Genomic DNA, 22,050 nt, shown 5'->3' on the forward strand with positions numbered 1-22,050 from the left:
ACCACATTCCGTGTTTTCAGTCCTACAGCCTAGGGGCAGCAGTTTTTGGAAGCAGCAAGTCAAAGAGTCTCACAGCAAATAGATGGTGCAAAGACCGCTGGGAATTGTAGTTATTTGACGCATTCTTTGGCCCTTCCCGGAAGTGACGCAGAATCAGTTCCTTTTCCGTCGTCGCGGCTGACTCGTGTTTTCCCGGGGAGTCCGTCGGACAGCTGGTTTGTGTCTCTTAGGCAGCGTGTTCCCCGGCGGGCGAGGGGGCGGTGTGCAGGCGGAACCGGGTCGGGGTCGGGAGGTGGTCGCCACGGTTGTCCGCCAGCCCTGACGCCGCGGATTTCCTCAGGTTCCGGCCGCGCGAGCCTCAGCCCCTCAGCAGCGCCGTCGCCATGTCGCGGTTTTTCACCACCGGTTCGGACAGTGAGTCCGAGTCGTCCTTATCTGGGGAGGAGCTAGACACTAAGCCCTTCTCGGGGACCCACGGCAAACGGTGAGCTGGGGGAGCCGAGAGGCCGGGTTTGGCAGTTCGCGGGGCGGGGGGACCGAGTGGGCTGGCGGAGTCTGCGGAGGGCAGCTCTCCTAGCGGCTGCCGACTTTGGGAGTCCTCTCCGCGGTGCTGAGGTCCGAGGACCCGAGGTTTCCCGCCTCTTGATGTTGCATCAGACGTCTGCATCTTGAGATTCCGTCCCCACATTGCCTTGCCCGAGTCCTCTTCTCCCTGTCTGCGTCGCACTGGGCGTGGTAAAACTCTTCCCACCAAGCAGCCCTCAGTGACTTTGTATTCACGGAAACATTGAGTGCCGCGCAGTCTCTGGTCTGTTGTTGGAGTCTGCGTGCAAGTTGTTAAACGCTGCTGTGCTCGCCTTTATTTTACTGTCTTAACCCCCATCTCTGCAAATTGAATTTTTTTTTTTTGGTTTTTCGAGACAGGGTTTCTCTGTGGTTTTGGAGCCTGTTCTGGAACTAGCTCTTGTAGACCAGGCTGGTCTCGAACTCACAGAGATCCGCCTGCCTCTGCCTCCCGAGTGCTGGGATTAAAGGAGTGCGCCACCACCGCCAGGCGAAAATTTTTAAAGTTCTCAAAACTTCAATTATTTTTCTGTGTGCCTGTGGTGTTTTAATATATTACTATTATGTATGTACCTCTACAGAGACTTATGAACTGTAAATGAGGATATGTTATAAAATAATGTAGTATTATATATAACTATGTGTATATATGTATTTATACACACACAAAATCTTATTATATATATATAAAATCTTCATGTGACTACGATTCTGTAACTGTTCAAAAGTGAAAAACCATCAGGGAAAATTAACAAAAAAAATATTTAAAAATATTAACTGTTCTGAATGAATGCTTTGGCCCGTCTCAAAACTTTTTAAAGAAATATTTATTATGTAAATAGTGTTCTGTCTGCATACTTGCCTGTATGCCAGAACGCATCATATCCCATTATAGATAGTTGTGGGCCACCATGTGGTTGCTGAGAATTGAACTCAGGACCTCTGGAAGAGCAGTTAATGCTCTTAACCTCTGAGCCATCTATCCAGCTGCAAAAGTTTCTATTTATTTATTTATGTCCCAGACAGAATTTCTCTGTGTAGCCCTGATGTCCTGGAACTCACTCTGTAGAGCAGGCTGGCGTCAAGCTCAGAAATCCACCCTCCTCTCCTGAATGCCGCCACCACCCTGGAATCCACTAAAGCTTTTTCTTACTAGTGGCCACTCCTGTTTTGCAAGATGTTTCTTTTTAGGGCCTGGTTCAGGTACCAGCGCCTTGAAGGGTCGAAGCACCTTTTCTCTGCTTCTTTCTTAGGTACTTCTGTAGCCGTGTGTGTGCCGTTATGTAACCAGTTTCGTAGGGTATATACATACACTCTTCAGTTGTTTGCGGGGGGTACCCTTGTATATGCTGTGTGGGTTTGACTTAGGGCCATGTTGAAAGTTATGACTGTTAAGCTGAGTATGAAGAGCAGAATCAGAAAAGAGAATGTGTGGATGCTCTAATTCTCTACCTGGTTCTTCTGAGAAAAGGAATCACGATAGATAAGAATGAAGGTTAATGGTCTCTGTTTCTTCCATACAGGCCTTTGTTACTGAGTGAAGATGAGGAGGATACAAAGAGAGTTGTCCGAAGTGCCAAGGACAAAAGGTGAGGCCACTTGTAGGCTCTGTACTAAGGAAGTTCTGATGTTATTTTCTCCATGCTAGAAACAACCAATCTGGTATCGAACTCTCTGCCTAGGTTTGAGGAGCTGACCAACCTTATACGAACCATCCGTAATGCCATGAAGATTCGAGATGTCACCAAGTGTCTGGAAGAGTTTGAGCTCCTGGGAAAAGCATATGGGAAAGCCAAGAGTATTGTGGATAAGGAAGGTGTCCCCCGATTCTATATCCGCATCCTGGCTGACCTCGAGGATTATCTTAATGAGGTGTGACTCCGTGAGGATACAGAGGGGGATGCAACCCCGGCTATGCTCCTCCTCGGGGTTCTTTGCCTTATTACATACAGTACCGTGTTCTCATAAAAAATGAGATAGAGCAGAAGAGAAACTTTTTTTTTTTTAAACAAGAGCTCGATTATGTTTATGGAGTGTTTGTTTTGTTTTGTCTTTTTGAGACAGGTTTCTCTGTAGCTCTGACTGTTCTAGAACTGGCTCTGTGGACCAGGCTTGCCTCAACTTCAGAGATGTACTTACCTTTGCCTCTGAGTGGTGGGATTGATGGGGTGTGACACCACTGCCCATCTTGTGTTTTGTTTTTGTTCTTTTAATCACCTTTTGCTTACGGTTTTGTATTTGTAGTCGTGATATATAAAGAATCTTCAAAACCATAAGTTAGTTAGGGTTGGAGATACAGGTCAGTTGTGGCTCACTTGCATTGGTTCAGTCCCCAGCATTACAAATAAAGTTACAGGGGCTGGAGAGATGGCTCAGAGGTTAAGAGCATTGCCTGCTCTTCCAAAGGTCCTGAGTTCAATTCCCAGCAACCACATGGTGGCTCACAACCATCTGTAATGAGGTCTGGTGCCCTCTTCTGGCCTTCAGGCATACACACAGATGGAATATTGTATACATAATAAATATTTAAAAAAAAAACAAAAAAAACAAATAAAGTTACAGTCTTGGTTAATAGATGGTTTGGGTGGTATCTAGATAGCAAGATCCCAAAATGTGATTATAAAGCCTGAGTTTTGGAAAATGCCACAGAGTCTTGGATCCCTGTTCTTCCTTTCTTACCGTTCTAGCTTTGGGAAGACAAAGAAGGGAAAAAGAAGATGAACAAGAACAATGCCAAGGCTCTGAGTACCTTGCGGCAGAAGATCCGAAAATACAACCGAGATTTTGAGTCACATATCACAAACTACAAGCAGGTGAGTCAGCTCGAGGCTAACTTCAGACTAGGAAAACGATCCTGTGACCAAACTCAGTACTAGTTCATGGTACCGTTGCCAGAGAAAGCCTTGACAAACTCCACAGGTGTGAAAAGGAGGATTGGTTATATTTAGCAGGCTTTTTTGTTGTAGTTGAGATGGGGATCTCACTATGTAGATCTGACTCTGATGAAACTCACTGTGTAGATCAGCCTGGCCTCAGACTCAGAAATCTGCCTACCTCTGCCTCCTGAGTGCTGGGATTAAAGATATGCACCACCATGCCTGGTTTATGGCAGGCGTCCTGAATTCTCTGATTTTCTTCAATGCAGAACCCTGAACAGTCTGCAGATGAAGATGCAGAGAAGAATGAGGAAGATTCAGAAGGTGAGAGAAAGATCCCTTGATTGCAGATAGTAAGAGCAAATAATTTTACCCACTTTGCTATGCAGACTTTTATTTTTGATTTGATCCGTGAGAAAGAACTTCCACGAGATGTGAAATTAGTAAAGAGAGAGATTTACTCTATAAAGAAACTTAACTGAAACAAAGGAATAGAGTGGGAAGCCCCAAGACAGGGTGCTTCACCCGGAAATTACCACTAGGCGTTCTGTATACAGCACCAGAACAGGGAAATACACATTCCAATAAATGTCACGGGACCAGGCCTTACAAATCACTGGAACAACATGGGAAAATGCATCACCAGTACATCACAGGCACAGGCTTACATTCATCTGCCTGCGTGTCTCTCCCGGGTTGAAACAGCAGTGGGTAGAGGCATTCTGAGGCAAGATTTTAAGCCTCAGGAACAAAGTGGGCTCATTGCCCAGTCATCAGCAATTGTCCAAACACCTGGTCCAGTATGCACGTTCACTCCCAGACATTGGACAGATGTCAAGGATGTGAAGCGCATCAGTGGGTCTCCATCTTAATTAAAACAAAACATTCCCCATTCTCGATTCTGAGAACTGGTCAGGTTCTCAAAACAGAGAAGAGGGGTCATCTACAGTTAATGCCTTAGACTGTGCAGAGCCTTAACACAAGCCTCTCCGTTTTTAAATTACCCTCCTCTCACTGATAGTTAGAAAGTCATGGGTTCCTTTGTTCTAGTTTCTCATTTCAGTCTTGCTCTTTAATGTTCTAGCTCTTTTCTTCCCACCTCCTACCAGGCTCTTCCGATGAAGATGAGGATGATGACGGAGTCAGTGCTGCAGCTTTCTTGAAGAAGAAACAAGAATCTTCTGGAGACAGCCGAAAGTTCCTCAAAAAGATGGAAGTAAGATGCAGAGTTAGACTGGGAGGTGATGTCAGAGGTTATTTGGCTCCTTAGAAGAAGAAATTTGATCTAATAAAATCTTGCAGTTCAGACAGTGAAAGTTAGGGAATTTGGATTGGAACACCAGGTGAACTGGGATCTAGCTGCCAGGCCCAGCACTGTGCAGGGGAACTTTGTGGTACTTACTTTGCAATAATTTTTGTGTGTGTTCTGATTTTTCGAGATAGGGTTTCTCTGTGTAACAGTTCTGTCTGTACTGGACTTTACTCCATAGACCAGGCTGGCCTCAAACTCACAAGATCCACCTGCCTCTGCCTCCTGAGTGGTGGGGTTAAGGGCACACCACCATTACCTGACCTTTTGGGGTAATTTATGATCTCGAGAGTTTTAGTGGTCGGTTTTATGTAATTGCTTGGTTCTATCAGTAACTGCTCTTTTTCTGGTAATCAAATGCCTGGAATGTGTGTCAGCAAGAGCAGAGAAAGTCTCTTGTTTTTCTCCTGATCCTCTCTTTCCTCTAAGGATGATGATGAGGACTCTGAAGATTCTGAAGATGATGAGGAATGGGACACCAGTTCTACCTCTTCTGACTCAGACTCAGAAGAAGAAGAAGGAAAACAAACTGTTCTGGCTTCAAAGTTCCTTAAAAAGTAAGGAAGTCATGGGTTTGAGCGTTACAGTGAGAGGGTAGAAAAGCCTCTATAATCATTTTGAAGGCTGTTGCTCTTTGTTTTCATGGAATCCCACTGCTCACCTTTTATAGCCAGTTTTTAGATTCTAGTGCCTGATCACAAAGCTTGTCTTGAAAATACAGGATTTGTAGTTCGAATCTTAACCACATTCTCATTACAAAACTCACGATTTAGGCATCTGTTAGTTATGTGATAGTGGACAAGCTGCACCTTTTCAGTCTTAAGTTGTCTCCCGGGAGAGCTGTTTGAGGTAGCGTAGGGAGTGGCTCAGTGTTACTGAAAAGGGGGGTGAGGACATGGGTCACATAATCCCAAGCTAACTCAAAAAGATTCTAGTTATTCTTTATTATAAGGGGCAAACTCATGGAACAGGTACAAGAAGTTCTATGTCAGAGCTGTGGATATAATTTATAGTCACTTTATTTTTTTTTTTCTTTTTTAAATATTTATTTATTTATTATGTATACAATATTCTGTCTGTGTGTGTTTGCAGACCAGAAGAGGGCAGCAGACCTCGTTACAGATGGTTGTGAGCCACCATGTGGTTGCCGGGAATTAAACTCATGACCTTTGGAAGAGCAGGCAATGCTCTTAACCTCTGAGCCATCTCTCCAGCCCTTATAGTCACTTTAGACCAAGAAAATTCAACTTAATGAGTATGCTTGTCATATGTGCAAGTCAGTTTTGGGCCTAGGTTTGTAGCTCAGTTGATAGAGTGCTTACCTGCCATGCAGGGGGCTCTGGGTTCGATCCCTAAGCAATACGTAAATTAAATATTGGTGTATATCTGTGACCCCAGCATTTGCAGGGAGAAGGAGGCCTCAGAGGTGGGGTGAGGAGAGGATTTATCTTTCATCTCCCTTGTCTCCTGTCAGGGCACCCACTACAGAGGAGGACAAAAAAGCAGCTGAGAAGAAACGGGAAGACAAAGCCAAAAAGAAGCATGATAGGAAGTTAAAGCGCCCAGATGAGGAAGAGGAAGACAATGAAGGCGGGGAGTGGGAAAGAGTTCGTGGTGGTGTGCCACTTGTAAAGGTGAGGGTTTTGGAGTAAAGGAGACTGATTTAGGAAGGTGCACAGGTTCCACCTTGTTGGAGTGGGAAGGAGCTTAAAGCAAGAATAGGTTTCTGTTGATGTATGTATGACAGGATATATTTTTGCCCAGGAAAAACCAAAAATGTTTGCCAAGGGCACTGAGATTACTCATGCTGTCGTCATCAAGAAACTGAATGAGATTCTGCAGGCCAGAGGCAAGAAGGGAACAGACCGGTGAGATTCATGGCCTTGGCCCATGGCTATGTTTTCAGAGTTTGACAACTTTTTTTTTAATTGTTTTAATTGAACTATACATTTTTCTAAGCTCCCCTCTCTTCCTCCCTTCTCCCATTCTACTCTTTGCCTTGACCCCCATGCTCCCAATTTACTCAGGAGATCTTGTCTTTTTTCTCTTTCCTGTGTAGATCCATGTATGTCTCTCTAGGGTCCTCTTTTTTTTTTTTTTTAATATTTATTTATTTATTCTGTATACAATATTCTGTCTGTGTGTATGCCTGAAGGCCAGAAGAGGGCACCAGACCTCATTACAGATGGTTGTGAGCCACCATGTGGTTGCTGGGAATTGAACTCAGGACCTTTGGAAGAGCAGGCAATGCTCTTAACCTCTGAGCCATCTCTCCAGCCCTCTAGGGTCCTCTTTTGACAGCTTTCTTTACAACACAAACATTGATGTGGAAATCATTCTGTTTTGAGAGAATATTATATGTGGTTGTATACTGGGAGTATACCTGTCCATTTTCTGCTAAGTGCTTTTTTTTTATAACTTTGAACTACTGAACTTCTGTTACAGTAATTAAATGGAAATGATACGTGTCTTTAGTTATTAGGTAACCAAAAAGATGGAAACAATCAAGACCTTTTATAAATAGCACTTCAGGATGGCTGGCATTACCATTGTTTCTGTTGGGAATTTAAAAGAGAAGCAAGGGTTGGGGATGTAGTTTAGCTGGTTGTAGTTCAGTTGGTAGAGTGCTTGCCTAGCCATACATGAAGCTCTGGGTTTGAATCCTGACAGCACATAAAACCAGCTGTAATCCCAGCACTTGGGTGGTGAAGGCTTGAGAATTAGAAGTTGAAGGTCTTCCTAGCTACATAACATGCTCAAGGTCTGCCCGGGCTACGTAGAACCTTGTCTCAAAAGAACCCATAAATAACAAGAAGTGCATACACAGACGGTAAAGATGTGGAATTGGCTGCTTTGCTGGTCTGAAAGGATAGCCTGCATAAGTGAGACTGGCGGATTTATCTTCAAAGCCTTACCCAGTTCTGTGTCCCTCCAGTGCTACCCAGATTGAATTGCTTCAGCTGCTGGTTCAGATTGCTTCTGAAAACAACCTAGGGGAGGGTGTCATTGTCAAGATCAAGTTCAATATCATTGCCTCTCTCTACGACTACAACCCTAACCTGGCCACATACATGAAGGTGAGAACAACAGAAGAGTACGGGGGTTATGTTGAGGGGGTGCTCACGAGAAAATACCTAGAGTTTTAAGGTTTGGGGCCCACAACAGCCTTGTTGAAGGCCCTGTGATTCTCGGTGAATAGCTCTTCAGAAACAACATTTATCTATTCTTTAACTTTGTCCCTTCATCTCTTGGCAGCCAGAGATGTGGCAGATGTGCCTGGACTGCATCAATGAACTGATGGATATCTTGGTTGCACATTCCAATATCTTTGTTGGAGAGAACATTTTGGAAGAGAGTGAGAACTTAAACAATTTTGATCAGGTAAGGGGAGGGATTGGCAGGATAACTGGGAAGTCCTGGTGGATTCAAGAGTTAAATTTAGGGGCTGGAGAGATGGCTCAGAGGTTAAGGGCATTGCCTCCTCTTCCAAAGGTCCTGAGTTCAATTCCCAGCAACCACATGGTGGCTCACAACCATCTGTAATGAGGTCTGGTGCCCTCTTCTGGCCTGCAGGCATACACACAGACAGAATATTTTCTACATAATAAATGAATGAATGAATGAATGAATGAATGAATGAATGAATGAATGAATGAATGAATAAATAAAGGGGGCTGGAGAGATGGCTCAGAGGTTAAAAGCATTGCCTGCTCTTCCAAAGGTTATGAGTTCAATTCCCAGCAACCACTTGGTGGCTCACAACCATCTGTAATGGGGTCTGGTGCCTCTTCTGGCCTGTAGGCATACACACAGACAGAATATTGTATGCATAATAAATAAATATTTAAACAAAAAAGAGTTGAATTTAGGCTAGGACCCTGGATTAATGTGTTTCTTCTTTGGATCCTTCAGCCACTGCGTGTACGTGGCTGCATCCTAACTCTGGTGGAGCGAATGGATGAAGAATTTACCAAAATAATGCAAAATACTGATCCTCACTCCCAAGGTGAGCCTAAGGAAACAGGGGCTTTGATGAGAGGAACAGTGCAGACGGTCATACTAACTTAGAGGTTTTATAAGCATTAAAGTCAGAGTGAAAGGGCAACCCTGGGGAGGCAAGTCGTAGATTTGTAGTCCTTGTTGACCAGAGTGGTAACTCAGATACTTTCCTAAGCAGTGAGATGGTAAGCTCATGGGAGAGGGTGATGTTTTCAGGGTGTAACTGTAGAGGGCAAATCAGAGTGAATGGATAGACTGCAGACAGATGGTTGGGAAAGCCAGTACTCACATCTGAGATGAGTGTGGATATCCTCCCTACCAGAGTATGTGGAGCACCTGAAGGATGAGGCACAAGTATGTGCCATCATTGAACGTGTACAGCGCTACCTGGAGGAGAAAGGTACCACTGAGGAAATCTGCCAGATCTACTTGAGGCGCATCCTGCACACTTATTACAAGTTCGATTACAAGGCCCATCAGCGTCAGCTTACTCCTCCTGAAGGGTCCTCAAAGGTGAGACCACTTGGCAATCATGTGAGGAGTGAGAGAAGTGTGAATTTGTCCTCTTTATCTGTTAGATCTTGATGGTAAGTCTTCTGTCTCCCAGGGGACTTCTGAAGTAGGACAGGAGGGAATTGGAGAGATTGCACTGAGGTTGGGAAGAATTCCATGTTTTGTTGCTGGAGCCTCAGCCATTTAAAGCCATCGTCTTTGGTGGATAGCCATCACTGATATCTTCCATTCTTCTAGTCTGAGCAAGACCAGGCAGAAAATGAGGGTGAGGACTCAGCTGTGTTGATGGAAAGACTCTGCAAATACATCTATGCCAAGGACCGTACAGACCGGATCCGTACCTGTGCTATCCTCTGCCATATCTACCATCATGCTCTCCACTCCCGCTGGTATCAGGCCCGTGACCTCATGCTCATGAGCCACTTACAGGACAACATTCAGCATGCAGATCCACCAGTACAGGTAGGTGGGGGAGATTTCTGGCCTTCATGGTGAAGGAGAAGCCAGGCCTTGGACCGCTGTCCTCTGTTAGGTAAATAGACTCAATAAAAATTATTACCTGTTTAGCTAGTGCAGACCCAGACAGGTGCTTGGTCTTTTCCAAATCCCAGCATTTTGATGCTTTCACACATGGACATAAAATTTGTGCTATCCCACATTAGAATTTGCTTAGATTTGGGTTCAACCAACATTTATGTATATAAATCATATACCTTGTATAAATAACCAATATTTATTTGTCTACTGTCTAGGTTTAAAGTATTAGGAGGTGATCTTTTCTAGAAAGATGAAAAGGATTTTGAAGCAGTTGTTAAACTAGAGGAAAAAGGAACCTAGATAACTGCTCTTTCGGGGCACTATCACAGTGAAATTAGCTGAGTTCATGACAAGGCAGTTTTCTGTATAGCAACATTTTGAGAACTTTTTATATAAATTACCAAAAGCCACATTTGAGGTGTAGATCCCCTTTTGTGTGTATTTAAGACAAGTGGGAAACATGTTTAGGTTTTTTCCCCCTGACACAGTTTCTTCATGTAGCCCTGGCTGTCCTGGAACTCACTCTATAGATCAGGCTGGCCTTGAACTCACAAAGATCTACCTGCCTTTGCCTCCCTAGTGCTAGTGCTGAGATTAAAGGTGTGTGCCACCACTGCCCGGTTTACATTTCCATTTAGCAAACCTGTCTTATAATGGTGGTTTTAAATTTAAAGTACGTGTGGGGGTAATGTGTGTGCCATGACATGTGTAGGGGTCAGTGGGCAGTCTCAGGTGTGGGTCCTCACCTTTCACCTTGTTTAAAAGGTGTTTTGTTAATGCTGACCCATGGCTTCCCAGGAGTTCGTCTCCTCTGTTCCTGTAGGAGCAGTGCGATTATAAATGCACTCTTCTGGTGCTGGAGAGATGGCTCAGTGGTTAAGAGCATTGCCTGCTCTTCCAAAGGTCCTGAGTTCAATTCCCAGCAACCACATGGTGGCTCACAACCATCTGTAAAGAGGTCTGGCGCCCTCTTCTGGCCTTCAGGCATACACACAGACAGAATATTGTATACATAATAAATAAATTTAAAAAAAAAAAATAAATAAATGCACTCTTCTCCATCCAGCTCTTTGTGTAGGTTCTGGGGAATTCGAATGCCGATCCTCATGTTTGCACAGCAAGTGAACCATACCCCGCTGAGCCTTCTCTCTAACCCAGTTGTGGTGGTTTAGACAGTATCTTCTCTTTATTCTTTTATTTCATTGATGAAAAGCCAACTCTTGCTTAGTCTTTTACATTTGAGTATTTCTGTTTTTATTATGAAGAGGTAGGAATTCTTTCTATATTTGGATGGCTGCTTCTTTGGGGTGTTTGATGCAGGGTTTTTCTGTCCTGTAATTCACTCTGTAGACCAGGCTGGCTTCGTTACTCACAAAGATCTTTGTGCAAGTGCCGGGATTAAAGGCATGCACCACCACGTCTGTCTGGATGACCACCCCCTTATCAAAGCTCAGATATTTCATTCCACACTGTAGTTTGCCTCCTTTGTCTTAGTTGTGCTTTTTTGTCAGAGTACTTTATTTGTTCATTCATTCATCCATTTATTTATTTGTGTTTAGGGATATGGTTTCACTGTGTTATACTTGGCCAGGCTGGCCTTGAATTCGTGGAGATCCAACAGCCTTTCTAGTGCTGGGATTAAAGGCATATTGCCACCATGCCCAGCTTAAGGATTTTTGATTGTTTGTTTGGTTTTAGTTTTGTTTATTTATTTGTTTGTTTATTATGTATGCAGTGTTCTGTCTTCATATATGCCGGCAGGACAGAAGGGGACACTAGATCTCATTACAGATGGTTGTGAGCCACCTTGTGGTTACTGGGAATTGAACTCAGGACCTCTGAGCTGAGCCATCTCTCCAGCTCCTAAGTTTTTTAAATAAATAAAAGTAAATAGTTGGGCGGTGGTGGCGCACACCTTTAATCCCAGCACTCAGGAGGCAGACAGGCGAGTCTCTGAGTTTGAGGCCAGCCTGGTCTACAAGAGCTAGTTCCAGGACAGGCTTCAAAACTAGAGAGAAACCCTGTTTCGAACAACCAAAAAAAAAAAAAGAAAGAGAAATATAAAAATAAAATTCAGAAAAGTATTTTCACCTTTTTTTCCCATCTCCTTTCATAAGCTTTTGTAGTTTTAATTTTTACATTTAGACTTACAGTTTATAAGTTTATCTTAAGTTTAAAGTTTATCTTAATATTCTCATGCAGTGTGAGATTAGAGTCGGTTCTCTCTTCTGCTCACATGATACCCAGTTGTGCCAGTATCATTTGTAACAAATACTTCCTGCCCTACTAGTCTGCTTAGGTGGTTTTGTGAAAAACTGCAAAAACAACCATAAGGCTGTTGGAGTGTCGCACTTCTGGGCTCTCTGTTCTGTTCCACTGATCTTGATTTTTGTCTAGCATTATACCAGACCAACAGTTTCAGGGATGAACTGATGGAAAGACAGGCAGATAGACAGATTGGTTGATTGATAGAGGTTGATTAAAGGTGTGCACCACCCCTCCTGACTTTTGAGCAGTTTTAGTGAGTCCCTAGTCCAGACTGGCCTGGAACTTGTGCCAGTCTCCCGTCCTACACTTGGATTTGTTTTTCTGATTATTATGGTGTGTACATGAGCACGTACATGTGGAGTCAGAAAAGTTTTAAAGAGTTGATTCCTTAATTCTACCATGTAGATCATTGGGATTAAACTAAGGTTGGTGGCAAATATTTATCCCTCTGAGCCATCTATCTGGCCCTGCTAGTCTTTCTTTATTTTTCTTCCCCAACCCCAATTGCTAATATTTTTTTAAGCCTTGAGCCTTGACCTCAGACTTGCCACATAGCTAAGAATGACCTTGAATTTCTGTCCTACCTCTACCACCTGAATGCTGGGAATGTAGTCCTATACTTCCGTGTTACTATGGTTCTGGGAATCAAACCCAGGGCCTTGCATGTGTATCTATGTGTGGGCATGTGCACATAAGTTTGGGTGCCCAAAGAAGCTAGAGGCTCCCCAAAGCTGAAGCAAGAGGTAGATTGTGAGACATCTGATATGGGTGCTGGGACCCATACTCAGGTGCTCTGCAAGAGACGTATGCGCTCTTGGCCCCTGAGCCGTCTGTTTAGCTCAAGTAGTAGTGTTTTGTTTGTTTGTTTGTTTTTTAAATATTTATTATGTATACAATATTCTTTTTTTTTTTTTTTTTGGTTTTTTTTTTTTTGGTTTTTTTCGAGACAGGGTTTCTCTGTGGCTTTGGAGCCTGTCCTGGAACTAGCTCTGTAGACCAAGCTGGTCTCGAACTCACAGAGATCCGCCTGTCTCTGCCTCCCGAGTGCTGGGATTAAAGGTGTGCGCCACCACCGCCCGGCCATGTATACAATATTCTGTCTGTGTGTATGCCTGCAGACCAGAAGAGGGCACCAAATCCCATTACAGATGGTTGTGAGCCACCATGTGGTTACTGGGAATTGAACTCAGGACCTTTGGAAGAGCAGGCAATGCTCTTAACCTCTGAGCCATCTCCAGCCCAGTGTTTAGTTTTGTTTTGTTTTTTGAGACAAGTTTTCTCTTTGTAGTCCTGGCTGTCCTGAAACTCTCTCTAGAGCAGGCTGTCCTTGAACTCACAGACATCACCTGCTTCCTGCCTCTTGAGTGCTGGGATTAAAGGTGTGCATCACCACTGCCCAGTCTGGTAATATTTTTTTTTGAGGTTTTTTGAATTTACATTCATGATCCCTTAATATTTTTATTATTGTTGTTAATAAAGCTTATTGTTGGGCTGTGTTCTCAGAGGTAGTAGAAAACTTGCCAGTACGTAGAAGACCCTAAATTTAATCCCCAACCCTGGGGGATGCAGCATCAGTTCTACTAGCCTTTAATCTCTGCACCAGAATTTGGGAAGCTAAAGCAGGAGGGTTATAAGTTCAAAGCATAGCCAGACCCTCAAACAAGAAGCCTTAATCCCCTCCTTGCATATTTTTGGTTTACAGTTGTCTGTGTCTTGATTAGTGGCAAGCCCACGCATCCTTGCTTCTCGTTGACCATAATCCTCAGTGCCTTGTTCGGGGCTGGTTCTCTTTTCTTTCTTTGGAGACAAAGTCTCATTTCATTTAGATCTGCCTGCCTCTGCCTACCAAGTGCTGGGATTGCCAGTGTGTGTCACCTTGCCTGGCCCATGCCTGGTTCTTTTCTTTCATGTTACGTGTGTTCTCGAGTCATTTTTATAGTAGCATTTCATTTGTATTTTAATAAATGAAACTTGCCTGAGAATCAGAAAAGTAAAACACCACACTGACCAGCTTTACAGACTAGGCAGCAATGACACATGCCTTTAATCCTAGTAGCCACACTAGTTTACCATAGAAACCAGGCAGTAGTGGTGCACTCCCTTAATCCCGCACTAGAGAGGATTATAAAATGGGAGGAGACAGTTCTCAGTCTCAGTCTCATTCTGAGGTTTTCTGGAGGCGGGATCGTCATTTTCATACTAAGGTTGAGGTAAGGGCCAGTGACTGGCTGCTTTGCTTTTCTGGCCTTCAGTTTGAAATCCCAGTTTCTGTCTCTTAGTTTTTTTAATCGTGCTTCACATTTTTCTTTGTAGTCTGTCTGTGTGATCTTTTTTTAAATTTATTTTTATTTATGTGCGTGTATGTATGTCTAAGTATTCCAAGTCTCCTGAAACAGGAGTGCACAATTGCGAGCTGTCATGTAGTTCCTGGGAACTGAATCCCAGTCCTCTGGAGGAGCAGCCAGTGCTCTTACCACTGAGCTATCTCTCCAGCCCCTGTCATTTCTTAACAGATTGTCCTTTCCTTCCCCTTTTCCTGAACATTGTTCTGGTTCGCCTTCATGTCCCCTTTGTCTTTCTGTGAGTTTCTTAGTATGACAACCAGAGTAACGCTGTTGAGTCAGATTTTATCACCAGCTTGCTCAGAATTTTCCCGTGGCTTCCTGTCTCTAGACCCTGCTTTACACACGCTCACTCCCTGGTTATGGTGAGGTCTTTGACCAGTATCAGCTACATCACTCTTGTTCACGTGTACTTGGGTCAGTCATTCATCTGCACCACAGCATTCCCTTTTTCTAGTGTGGACGGACTTTATCCTTGTTTATCTGGCTGGCTTCTTTAGTTCTTAGCTATTCTTCACAATGAAGCCTTTATCAGATTGTCAGCCTCTGTCACCATACAAACTCACTTTCTAAACCTTCCCCTCAGTTTATTTTTCTCCTTAGCTTACATTATTATTCTCACAGTAATTTTGTCCTCTAGAATGGAAGATAGGCCTTTATCTCTGGCCCTGGCCTACTGCTCAAACATAATAGATGCTTTATGTATATTTGCTGAATAAATGAATAGTTTGCTTGTGGCTATCACCTCTGCTCTTTGTGCTCAGATCCTGTATAACCGTACCATGGTGCAGCTAGGCATCTGTGCCTTCCGCCAAGGCCTGACAAAGGATGCACACAATGCCCTTCTGGATATCCAGTCAAGCGGTCGTGCCAAGGAACTTCTGGGGCAGGGTCTGCTGCTACGCAGCCTACAGGAACGCAACCAGGAACAGGAGAAGGTAGAGCGACGCCGACAAGTGCCCTTTCATCTGCACATCAACCTGGAACTGCTGGAGTGTGTTTATCTGGTGTCTGCCATGCTCCTGGAGATCCCCTACATGGCTGCCCATGAGAGTGATGCCCGACGACGCATGATCAGCAAGCAGTTCCATCACCAACTGCGGGTAGGCGAGCGGCAGCCTCTGCTTGGTGAGTGTGACACTCTAGAGTCTGTACACATAGTGGATCTTTGTTTACAGGCATCTTTGCTTGCCTGTAAGCATTAAGAGAAGTTGATGGTATAACTTCCTCACAAGATGATTGCATTTGATTTCTATTTTATATTGATGCCTCCTCTGCCTGACACAGTCTCTGAGAAATAATAATTTGTTACTCAAGACACAGTGAGTTTGAGATCAGCCTAGTCTACAATGAAAGTTCCAGGCTACCCAGGGCTACTTAGTAATCCTGTCTCAATAAAACAATATTTATTAGATTTTCATTAAGTAATAAAACATGATGTGTGAGTATTTTTGTTATCTTTCACCTGATGATAAATCTGCAGTACAGAGAACATAAATGGCTTATCCTTGTTTAGTGCAGTTACTACTTTTCCTTTTTTTTTCAACTTCATGTGCATTATCTTTGGACCAAAACAAGCATAATAGAGTTTTATCAGCCAAGAATCTTAACATTGGTTTCTTTAATCACTGATTTTTTTAGTTTTTTTAGTGCATGGTCTTACCATGTATAGTGCCCAACCTGAAACTTATGGTATAGACCAGGCTGGCCTTAAACTCAAAAAGATTTACTTGCCTTTCTCTATGGTGCTGGGGTTAAAGGTGTATGCCCATTTCTATCCACCTGTATTCTGTTACATACCACCTATCCTGCTTCTTGTCTCTTGGTGGCTCTCTGTCTTATACCTAGGTTCGTCACGAGTTTCCTCTCTCTGCCTAGGAGTCCTGCTTAGCTCTTGGCCATTCAGCTCTTTATTAAAGCAATCACAGCAATATAACTTCACAGTGTACAAATATCCCACAGCAGGTAATATAAAAATAAGTAAGGTTGCCAGGTGGTGGTGGCACACACCTTTAATCCTAGTACTTGGGAGGCAGAGACATCTGCAAGAGCTAGTTACAGGACAGGCTCCAAAGCTACAGAGAAACCCTGTCTCGAAAAACCATAAATGAGTAAAATTGTAAAGCTTGGTAAATATTATCCTATTTGAAATATGTTAAGCTTTTTTGCTTTGATTTTGAGGCAGGGTTTCCCTGTGTACCCCTAGTTGTCCAGGAACTAATTCTAGACCAGACTAGCCTCTTAACTCATAGGTCCTCCTACCTCTGTCTCTCGCATGCTGGGTTTAAAGGCGTACACCACCTCAAACATTTTACACAGCTCAAACATTTTTTTTAATGTGTATACATCTTTATTTATGTGCACCATATGCATACAGGTGCCAGCAAAGACGATAATAGGATATCAGATTTTCTGAAACTAGAGATATAGATGCTTGTGGATGCTGACAGTCGAACTTAGGTCCTGCTCAAGAGCAGGAAGAACACTTTAACTGCAGAAGAGCCATCTGTCCAGCCCCAAGATCTTACACCCTTTTCTTTTTAATTATTTTATGTGTATGTGTATTTTGCCTGCATGTATGCCCACATATTACATACCCACAGAGGCAAAAAGAAGGTGTTGCATCTGCCGAAACTTAAGTACAAAGGATTGTGAACCACCGTGTAGGTACTGAAAATTGAACCTAAGTCCTCTGGAAGAGCAGTCAAGTGCCTTTGACTACTGAGCCATCTCTCCAGCCCCTAGACTTTTTGTTTTGTTTTTCGAGACATGGGCTCCCTGTGTGACTCTGGTGTCACCGAATTTACTCTGTAGACCAGTCTGGCTTCAAACTAAGGTCTGTCTGCCTTTGCTGGAATTAAAGGCATGCTCTACTACCACCCAGTAACTCTTTTTAAGGTCAAGGAACTTTAAGTGAATCTGATGAAAAGCTGTGGGCCTTTTTCCTAGGAAAATGCACCCGAGTGTATCCACAGCAACCATTTGTCAGCAGTTTCAAGGGAGTCAGTAATCCTTTGAAACATCTGTATAGATTGGTTCACACTAAAGTCAGTGTCTTCAGCTATTAAGTGACTTGTACAGTCCTGTGGCTACTCAGTGGAGTGCTGGGAAAGCCTCTAGTCCGGTTATTTGCCCTTCTGGCCTCTGTTTCTCCTTAAACAATACTCATCTGGGCAGGAGTCATGGTCCCAAGTTTCTTTCAGTCCTGCCTTATTCTTCCCCTTTCAGGTCCTCCTGAATCCATGAGGGAGCATGTGGTTGCTGCCTCCAAGGCCATGAAGATGGGTGACTGGAAGACCTGTCACAGTTTCATCATTAATGAAAAGATGAATGGGAAAGTGTGGGACCTTTTCCCTGAGGCTGACAAAGTTCGCACCATGCTAGTTCGGTGAGCAGTAGAGGAAACCATGGTAGGTGGGAAGGAAAAGATTGACTTATCTCCTTCCCTTGGGACCTCACCTTTTCTGCCCTCTCCTCATAGGAAGATCCAGGAAGAGTCACTGAGGACCTACCTCTTTACCTACAGTAGTGTCTATGACTCGATCAGGTAGAACGGGCTCTGGGGGTGCAGAGTCCCAGCTTTGTCATCAGGATTCCTTCCTAACAGCCCTCTTTCCTGCCTTATTTCCCCAGTATGGAGACGCTGTCAGATATGTTCGAGCTGGATCTTCCCACTGTTCACTCCATCATCAGCAAGATGATCATTAATGAAGAATTGATGGTGAGGGACAGAGGTGGTGGGTTGAGCAGGTCACAAAGAAGCCAATATAGTTCGACCTATATCCTGCCTGTCCCTCTCACTCCTGTCAGGCTTCCCTGGACCAGCCGACACAGACAGTGGTGATGCACCGTACTGAGCCCACTGCCCAGCAGAACTTGGCTCTGCAGCTGGCTGAGAAGCTTGGCAGCCTAGTGGAGAATAATGAACGGGTGTTTGACCATAAGCAGGGAACCTATGGTGGCTATTTCCGAGGTGAGTGGTTCCATCTGTCCATTCTCCGAGGATCCTTGAACCTTTGTCTCTCCACTCACTCACCCCCTCTTTCCTATGTACCTTTCACCTGCAGACCAAAAGGATGGTTACCGAAAAAATGAAGGCTATATGCGCCGTGGTGGCTACCGCCAGCAGCAGTCTCAGACAGCCTACTGAATTCTCCGCTTCTGTCCCTGTGACCAGACTACTTAGCTTTTCATTCCTAAATTCACCCAGTCATTAAAGATCTGTTGAGAATTTATATAGTTGTTGTCTGCTTGTTGCCATATAGCTGTGTTGGACTCATTTGCCAAACATGTTTTTGAGTTTCCACCCCATGATAGGTGCCAAGTTCAGATGCAGGATGAATTTTACATGCTTGTCAGTTGGGAGGGCTGCTGCTCTTCAGTGTTCTCAGGAAAATGTCATAACGTGTTTAACAAGAATATGAACCAGGTGATGGTGGCTCACGCCTATAATCCCAGCGCTTGGAATGCAGAGGTAGGTGGGCCTCTGAGTTTAAGGCCAGCCTGGACTGCAGAGTGAGTTTCAAGACTACACAGAGAAACCCTGTCTTGGGGGGAATGTCTGAAGGAGGTAGGTATATTGAACAGGATCTGATTATGGGGTATAGTGTACAGGAGGTGTAGTGGACCTGGAGTGGGGTCGGTAGTGATTTGTCAGGCGGGGTAATTAGTCCGGACCACTGTGGTCCAGTGATCACAAAGACGCACTGTTAACTGGTGTAGGCCAAGTGCCACGATCACAGTGAACATTGAGAAACTGAGTGACTTAATGAAAGCCTATTGTTATTTTTCTGCTAATTTGTATGATTCCTGCTGCTTGTGTTTTATGTTTTCATTCCCAGTAGATAGGAAGTTTTGTTTTTTGGGTTGTTTTTGGTTTTTTCAAGACAAGGTTTCTCTGTTGCTCTGGCTGTCCTGGAGCTCGCTCTGGCCCCAGTTCATAGAGATCTCCCTAGTGGTATCAAAGGCATGTGCCACCACTGCTGGCCTGTGGAAGTGTTTTGTTGTTTTTTTTTTTTTTTGGTTCTCTATGTAGCTGTGGCTGTCTTGAAACTTGCTCTGTAGACTGGGCTGGCCTGGAACTCGGAGACCTGCCTGCCTGTGCCTCCCAGGGGCTAGGGCTAAAGGCATCTAACACCACCACCCAATACCAAGTTTTAATAAAATGTATGTGGGAAAGGTCATTTTGCAAGATGATTTTGCATAAGTTTAACTGCAACAGAAGTCATGAGACAGCTCAGTATCAAGAATTTACTGAGTATGGAGTTGAGGAATTATAATTGTTCCAGCCTGTGTCTTGTTTCTCACTGGAGATAGAAAGAAATGAGAAAAATTATGAGAAGTACCATCAACTTTTCAAACTATAAGCAGATTGGGGACTCAGAACTTTAAGTGTTCCACACAGGTAGTTAAGACTTCCTGGTATTTTTCCTTTCTTGTGGCTTTTTTTAACTTTTAAGGTCAAACTGAGGACTAGGCAAAAGGACTCTGTAAGTTAGGAGTGTGGTAGGTGAATCCATTCCCTTCTCTCCAAGTATAGGCAGCAGTGGCTATGGATCCTGGCTCTGGCGACTAAAAATGTTGGCAGTAGTGGGGTGAGCCACCACTTAACACTTTTCTTCTGGCTTAGCCTAAGGATGTCCTCTACCACAGAGCTGTAACGGTATTAGAAGCATCAAAACTTTAACAGTTCTGCCCTTCTGATAGGTGTCAGTTGTCCACACAAATGTGAGTAATTGAGGGTTTGTGTGTGTGTGGGGGGGGTATATTGTTTGAGGTGGGGATCTTTCTATTTTGTCCTGACTGTCCTAGAACTCACTATGTAGATACCCTGCCCTGGAACTCCAGAGAAGTGCTGGGACGAAAGGCATGTACCACTACACCAGAAAGAGTTGAAATTTAACAATCTAGCAATGGAGTATTCAATATATCCTAGAGCAACCTGCTTATTTCATAAGCGTAAACAGCATCGGAGTCTAACAAGTGAAACCTGTCAGCTTATTGAAAGAACTGTGCACGCTGACCAAGTAGAGTTAGACCAGGAACACAGGTTTTAGCACCAAGGGTGTCTAGAAGTTTGATTCAAATGGATCTAAATAAGGTCGGAAATAGGATACTAATTTTCAGATGACACAATTCATTATGTAGAACATAAAAAAGAAAGAAATCTCAAGGAACTAGAGAGGTGGCTTAGCAGTTAAGAGTACTTGCTATTTCAGAGGACCTGGGTTTGATTCCCAGCACCCACGTTAGGTAGACAACAACTGTCTGTCACCCTAGCTCCTGGGTACTTAACATTCACAGACACCTCCGCTTCATGCGTGACACTAACATCTACACATAATAAAAAATTTTTTTAAAGAAAAACCAAAAATGTTAAGACTAAGCCTAAGAAATGAATTCAGCAAAGTTGTAAGATTAAAAGAAATCAGATGCGTACATTGGAGACACATTAAGGGACAGGAGTATAGCTCAGTAATGTGGGCCTGCCTGGAGTGTGGAAGGTAGGTAAGTGTGCATCGGTGACTTCCTGGGATTTTACCTAAATCCAGTTTGGAGAGCCTGTGGGTTTAAGTTATCTAGGGGAACCTGGGTAATTCAAAGGCAGCTGTCTGCTGCTTTTATGTACCTAGAAGAAGAGCCTTTCAATCTTCTAACTTTCTGAGTTTCCTCAGTCTTGGGAATGTTTTGATTAGGACAGATACTGCTGCACTAAAGAAAATAAGGTAAGGACACTTGTTTGGTGACAGCATTTCCCTATTGTGTTAACTCTATCGCTGTGACAAAATCATGAGAATTAAAGCGGGGAGAGGCTTGATTGTTGGCTTACAGTTCTTAAGTTTGAATTCATGGTGTCTATTTTGTTGCTGTGAAGAGACACCATGACCAAGGCAATTACAAAAGAAAGCTAACAGCTGGGCATGGTGATACACAGGAGACGTAGGCAGGTGGATAAAACATTTCATTGGAGCCTTTGCTTACAGTTTCACAGAGTGAGTCCATGACCATCGTGGTAGGGAGCATGGTGGCAGGCAGGCCTAGTGCTGCCTGGAGGCAGTAGCTGAGAGCTTACATCTTGTCTACAAGTAGGCAGAGAAAGACTGAAACCTCAAGGCCTCCTCCCAGTGACACACACTCTCTCTCCCTCAACATGGCCAGCCTTGTAATCCTTCCCAAACAGTTCTGGCAACAGGGACCAGGCATTCAAATATATGAACCTATGGAGGCCATCCGCATTCAAACCACCACACGTGGTTACAAAACTCATTTGTTTCTGGCCTTGTGAGACAGCATCATGGTGTGGGGCACATACAGCAAAATTATGGACTGGAAGACAGAAAAGGCAAGGGAGAAGGGAACAAAACTGTTGAAGGGCAATGCCCCAGTGACCTGAGGTTCCCACCACCTCCCAGTAGTCCCTAAGCTATGAATCCATGTTTGAGTCAGACAGCATTCATAAACAATGACTTTCCAAGGGCTCTGCCTACAGATGCTCACTGCTGCACTAGGAACCAACTCTTGAGCACATAAATTTGGAGGAGACAGTAAAATCCAGCCATCATCTCTCTCATTTGCAAAGCTCCAGGTTTTATCCTAGCATCAAAAGAGAAAATAACCACAGTGAAAAGGCAGCTCGTGGATG

At 43.9% G+C, this 22,050-nt stretch overlaps 1 protein-coding gene across 1 annotated transcript; it reads left to right on the forward strand.

Moving 5' to 3' along the window:
* The first annotated feature begins 167 nt into the window (after positions 1 to 167).
* Positions 168 to 18,657, forward strand: LOC130880195 (eukaryotic translation initiation factor 3 subunit C). The gene is made up of 21 exons (XM_057779131.1): positions 168 to 215; positions 341 to 484; positions 2,088 to 2,153; positions 2,247 to 2,436; positions 3,252 to 3,377; positions 3,710 to 3,764; positions 4,550 to 4,656; positions 5,179 to 5,306; positions 6,224 to 6,383; positions 6,514 to 6,617; positions 7,685 to 7,826; positions 8,005 to 8,130; positions 8,662 to 8,755; positions 9,071 to 9,261; positions 9,499 to 9,723; positions 15,173 to 15,536; positions 17,637 to 17,796; positions 17,890 to 17,955; positions 18,042 to 18,129; positions 18,219 to 18,381; positions 18,476 to 18,657. Exons 2-21 carry the CDS (start codon positions 384 to 386, stop codon positions 18,556 to 18,558), a joined length of 2,739 nt encoding a protein of 912 aa, XP_057635114.1. The 5' UTR covers positions 168 to 215; positions 341 to 383; the 3' UTR covers positions 18,559 to 18,657.
* The last annotated feature ends 3,393 nt before the right edge of the window (positions 18,658 to 22,050 follow it).

This window comes from Chionomys nivalis, chromosome 8, assembly GCF_950005125.1.
Source record: "Chionomys nivalis chromosome 8, mChiNiv1.1, whole genome shotgun sequence".
NCBI classification, from domain to species: domain Eukaryota; kingdom Metazoa; phylum Chordata; class Mammalia; order Rodentia; family Cricetidae; genus Chionomys; species Chionomys nivalis.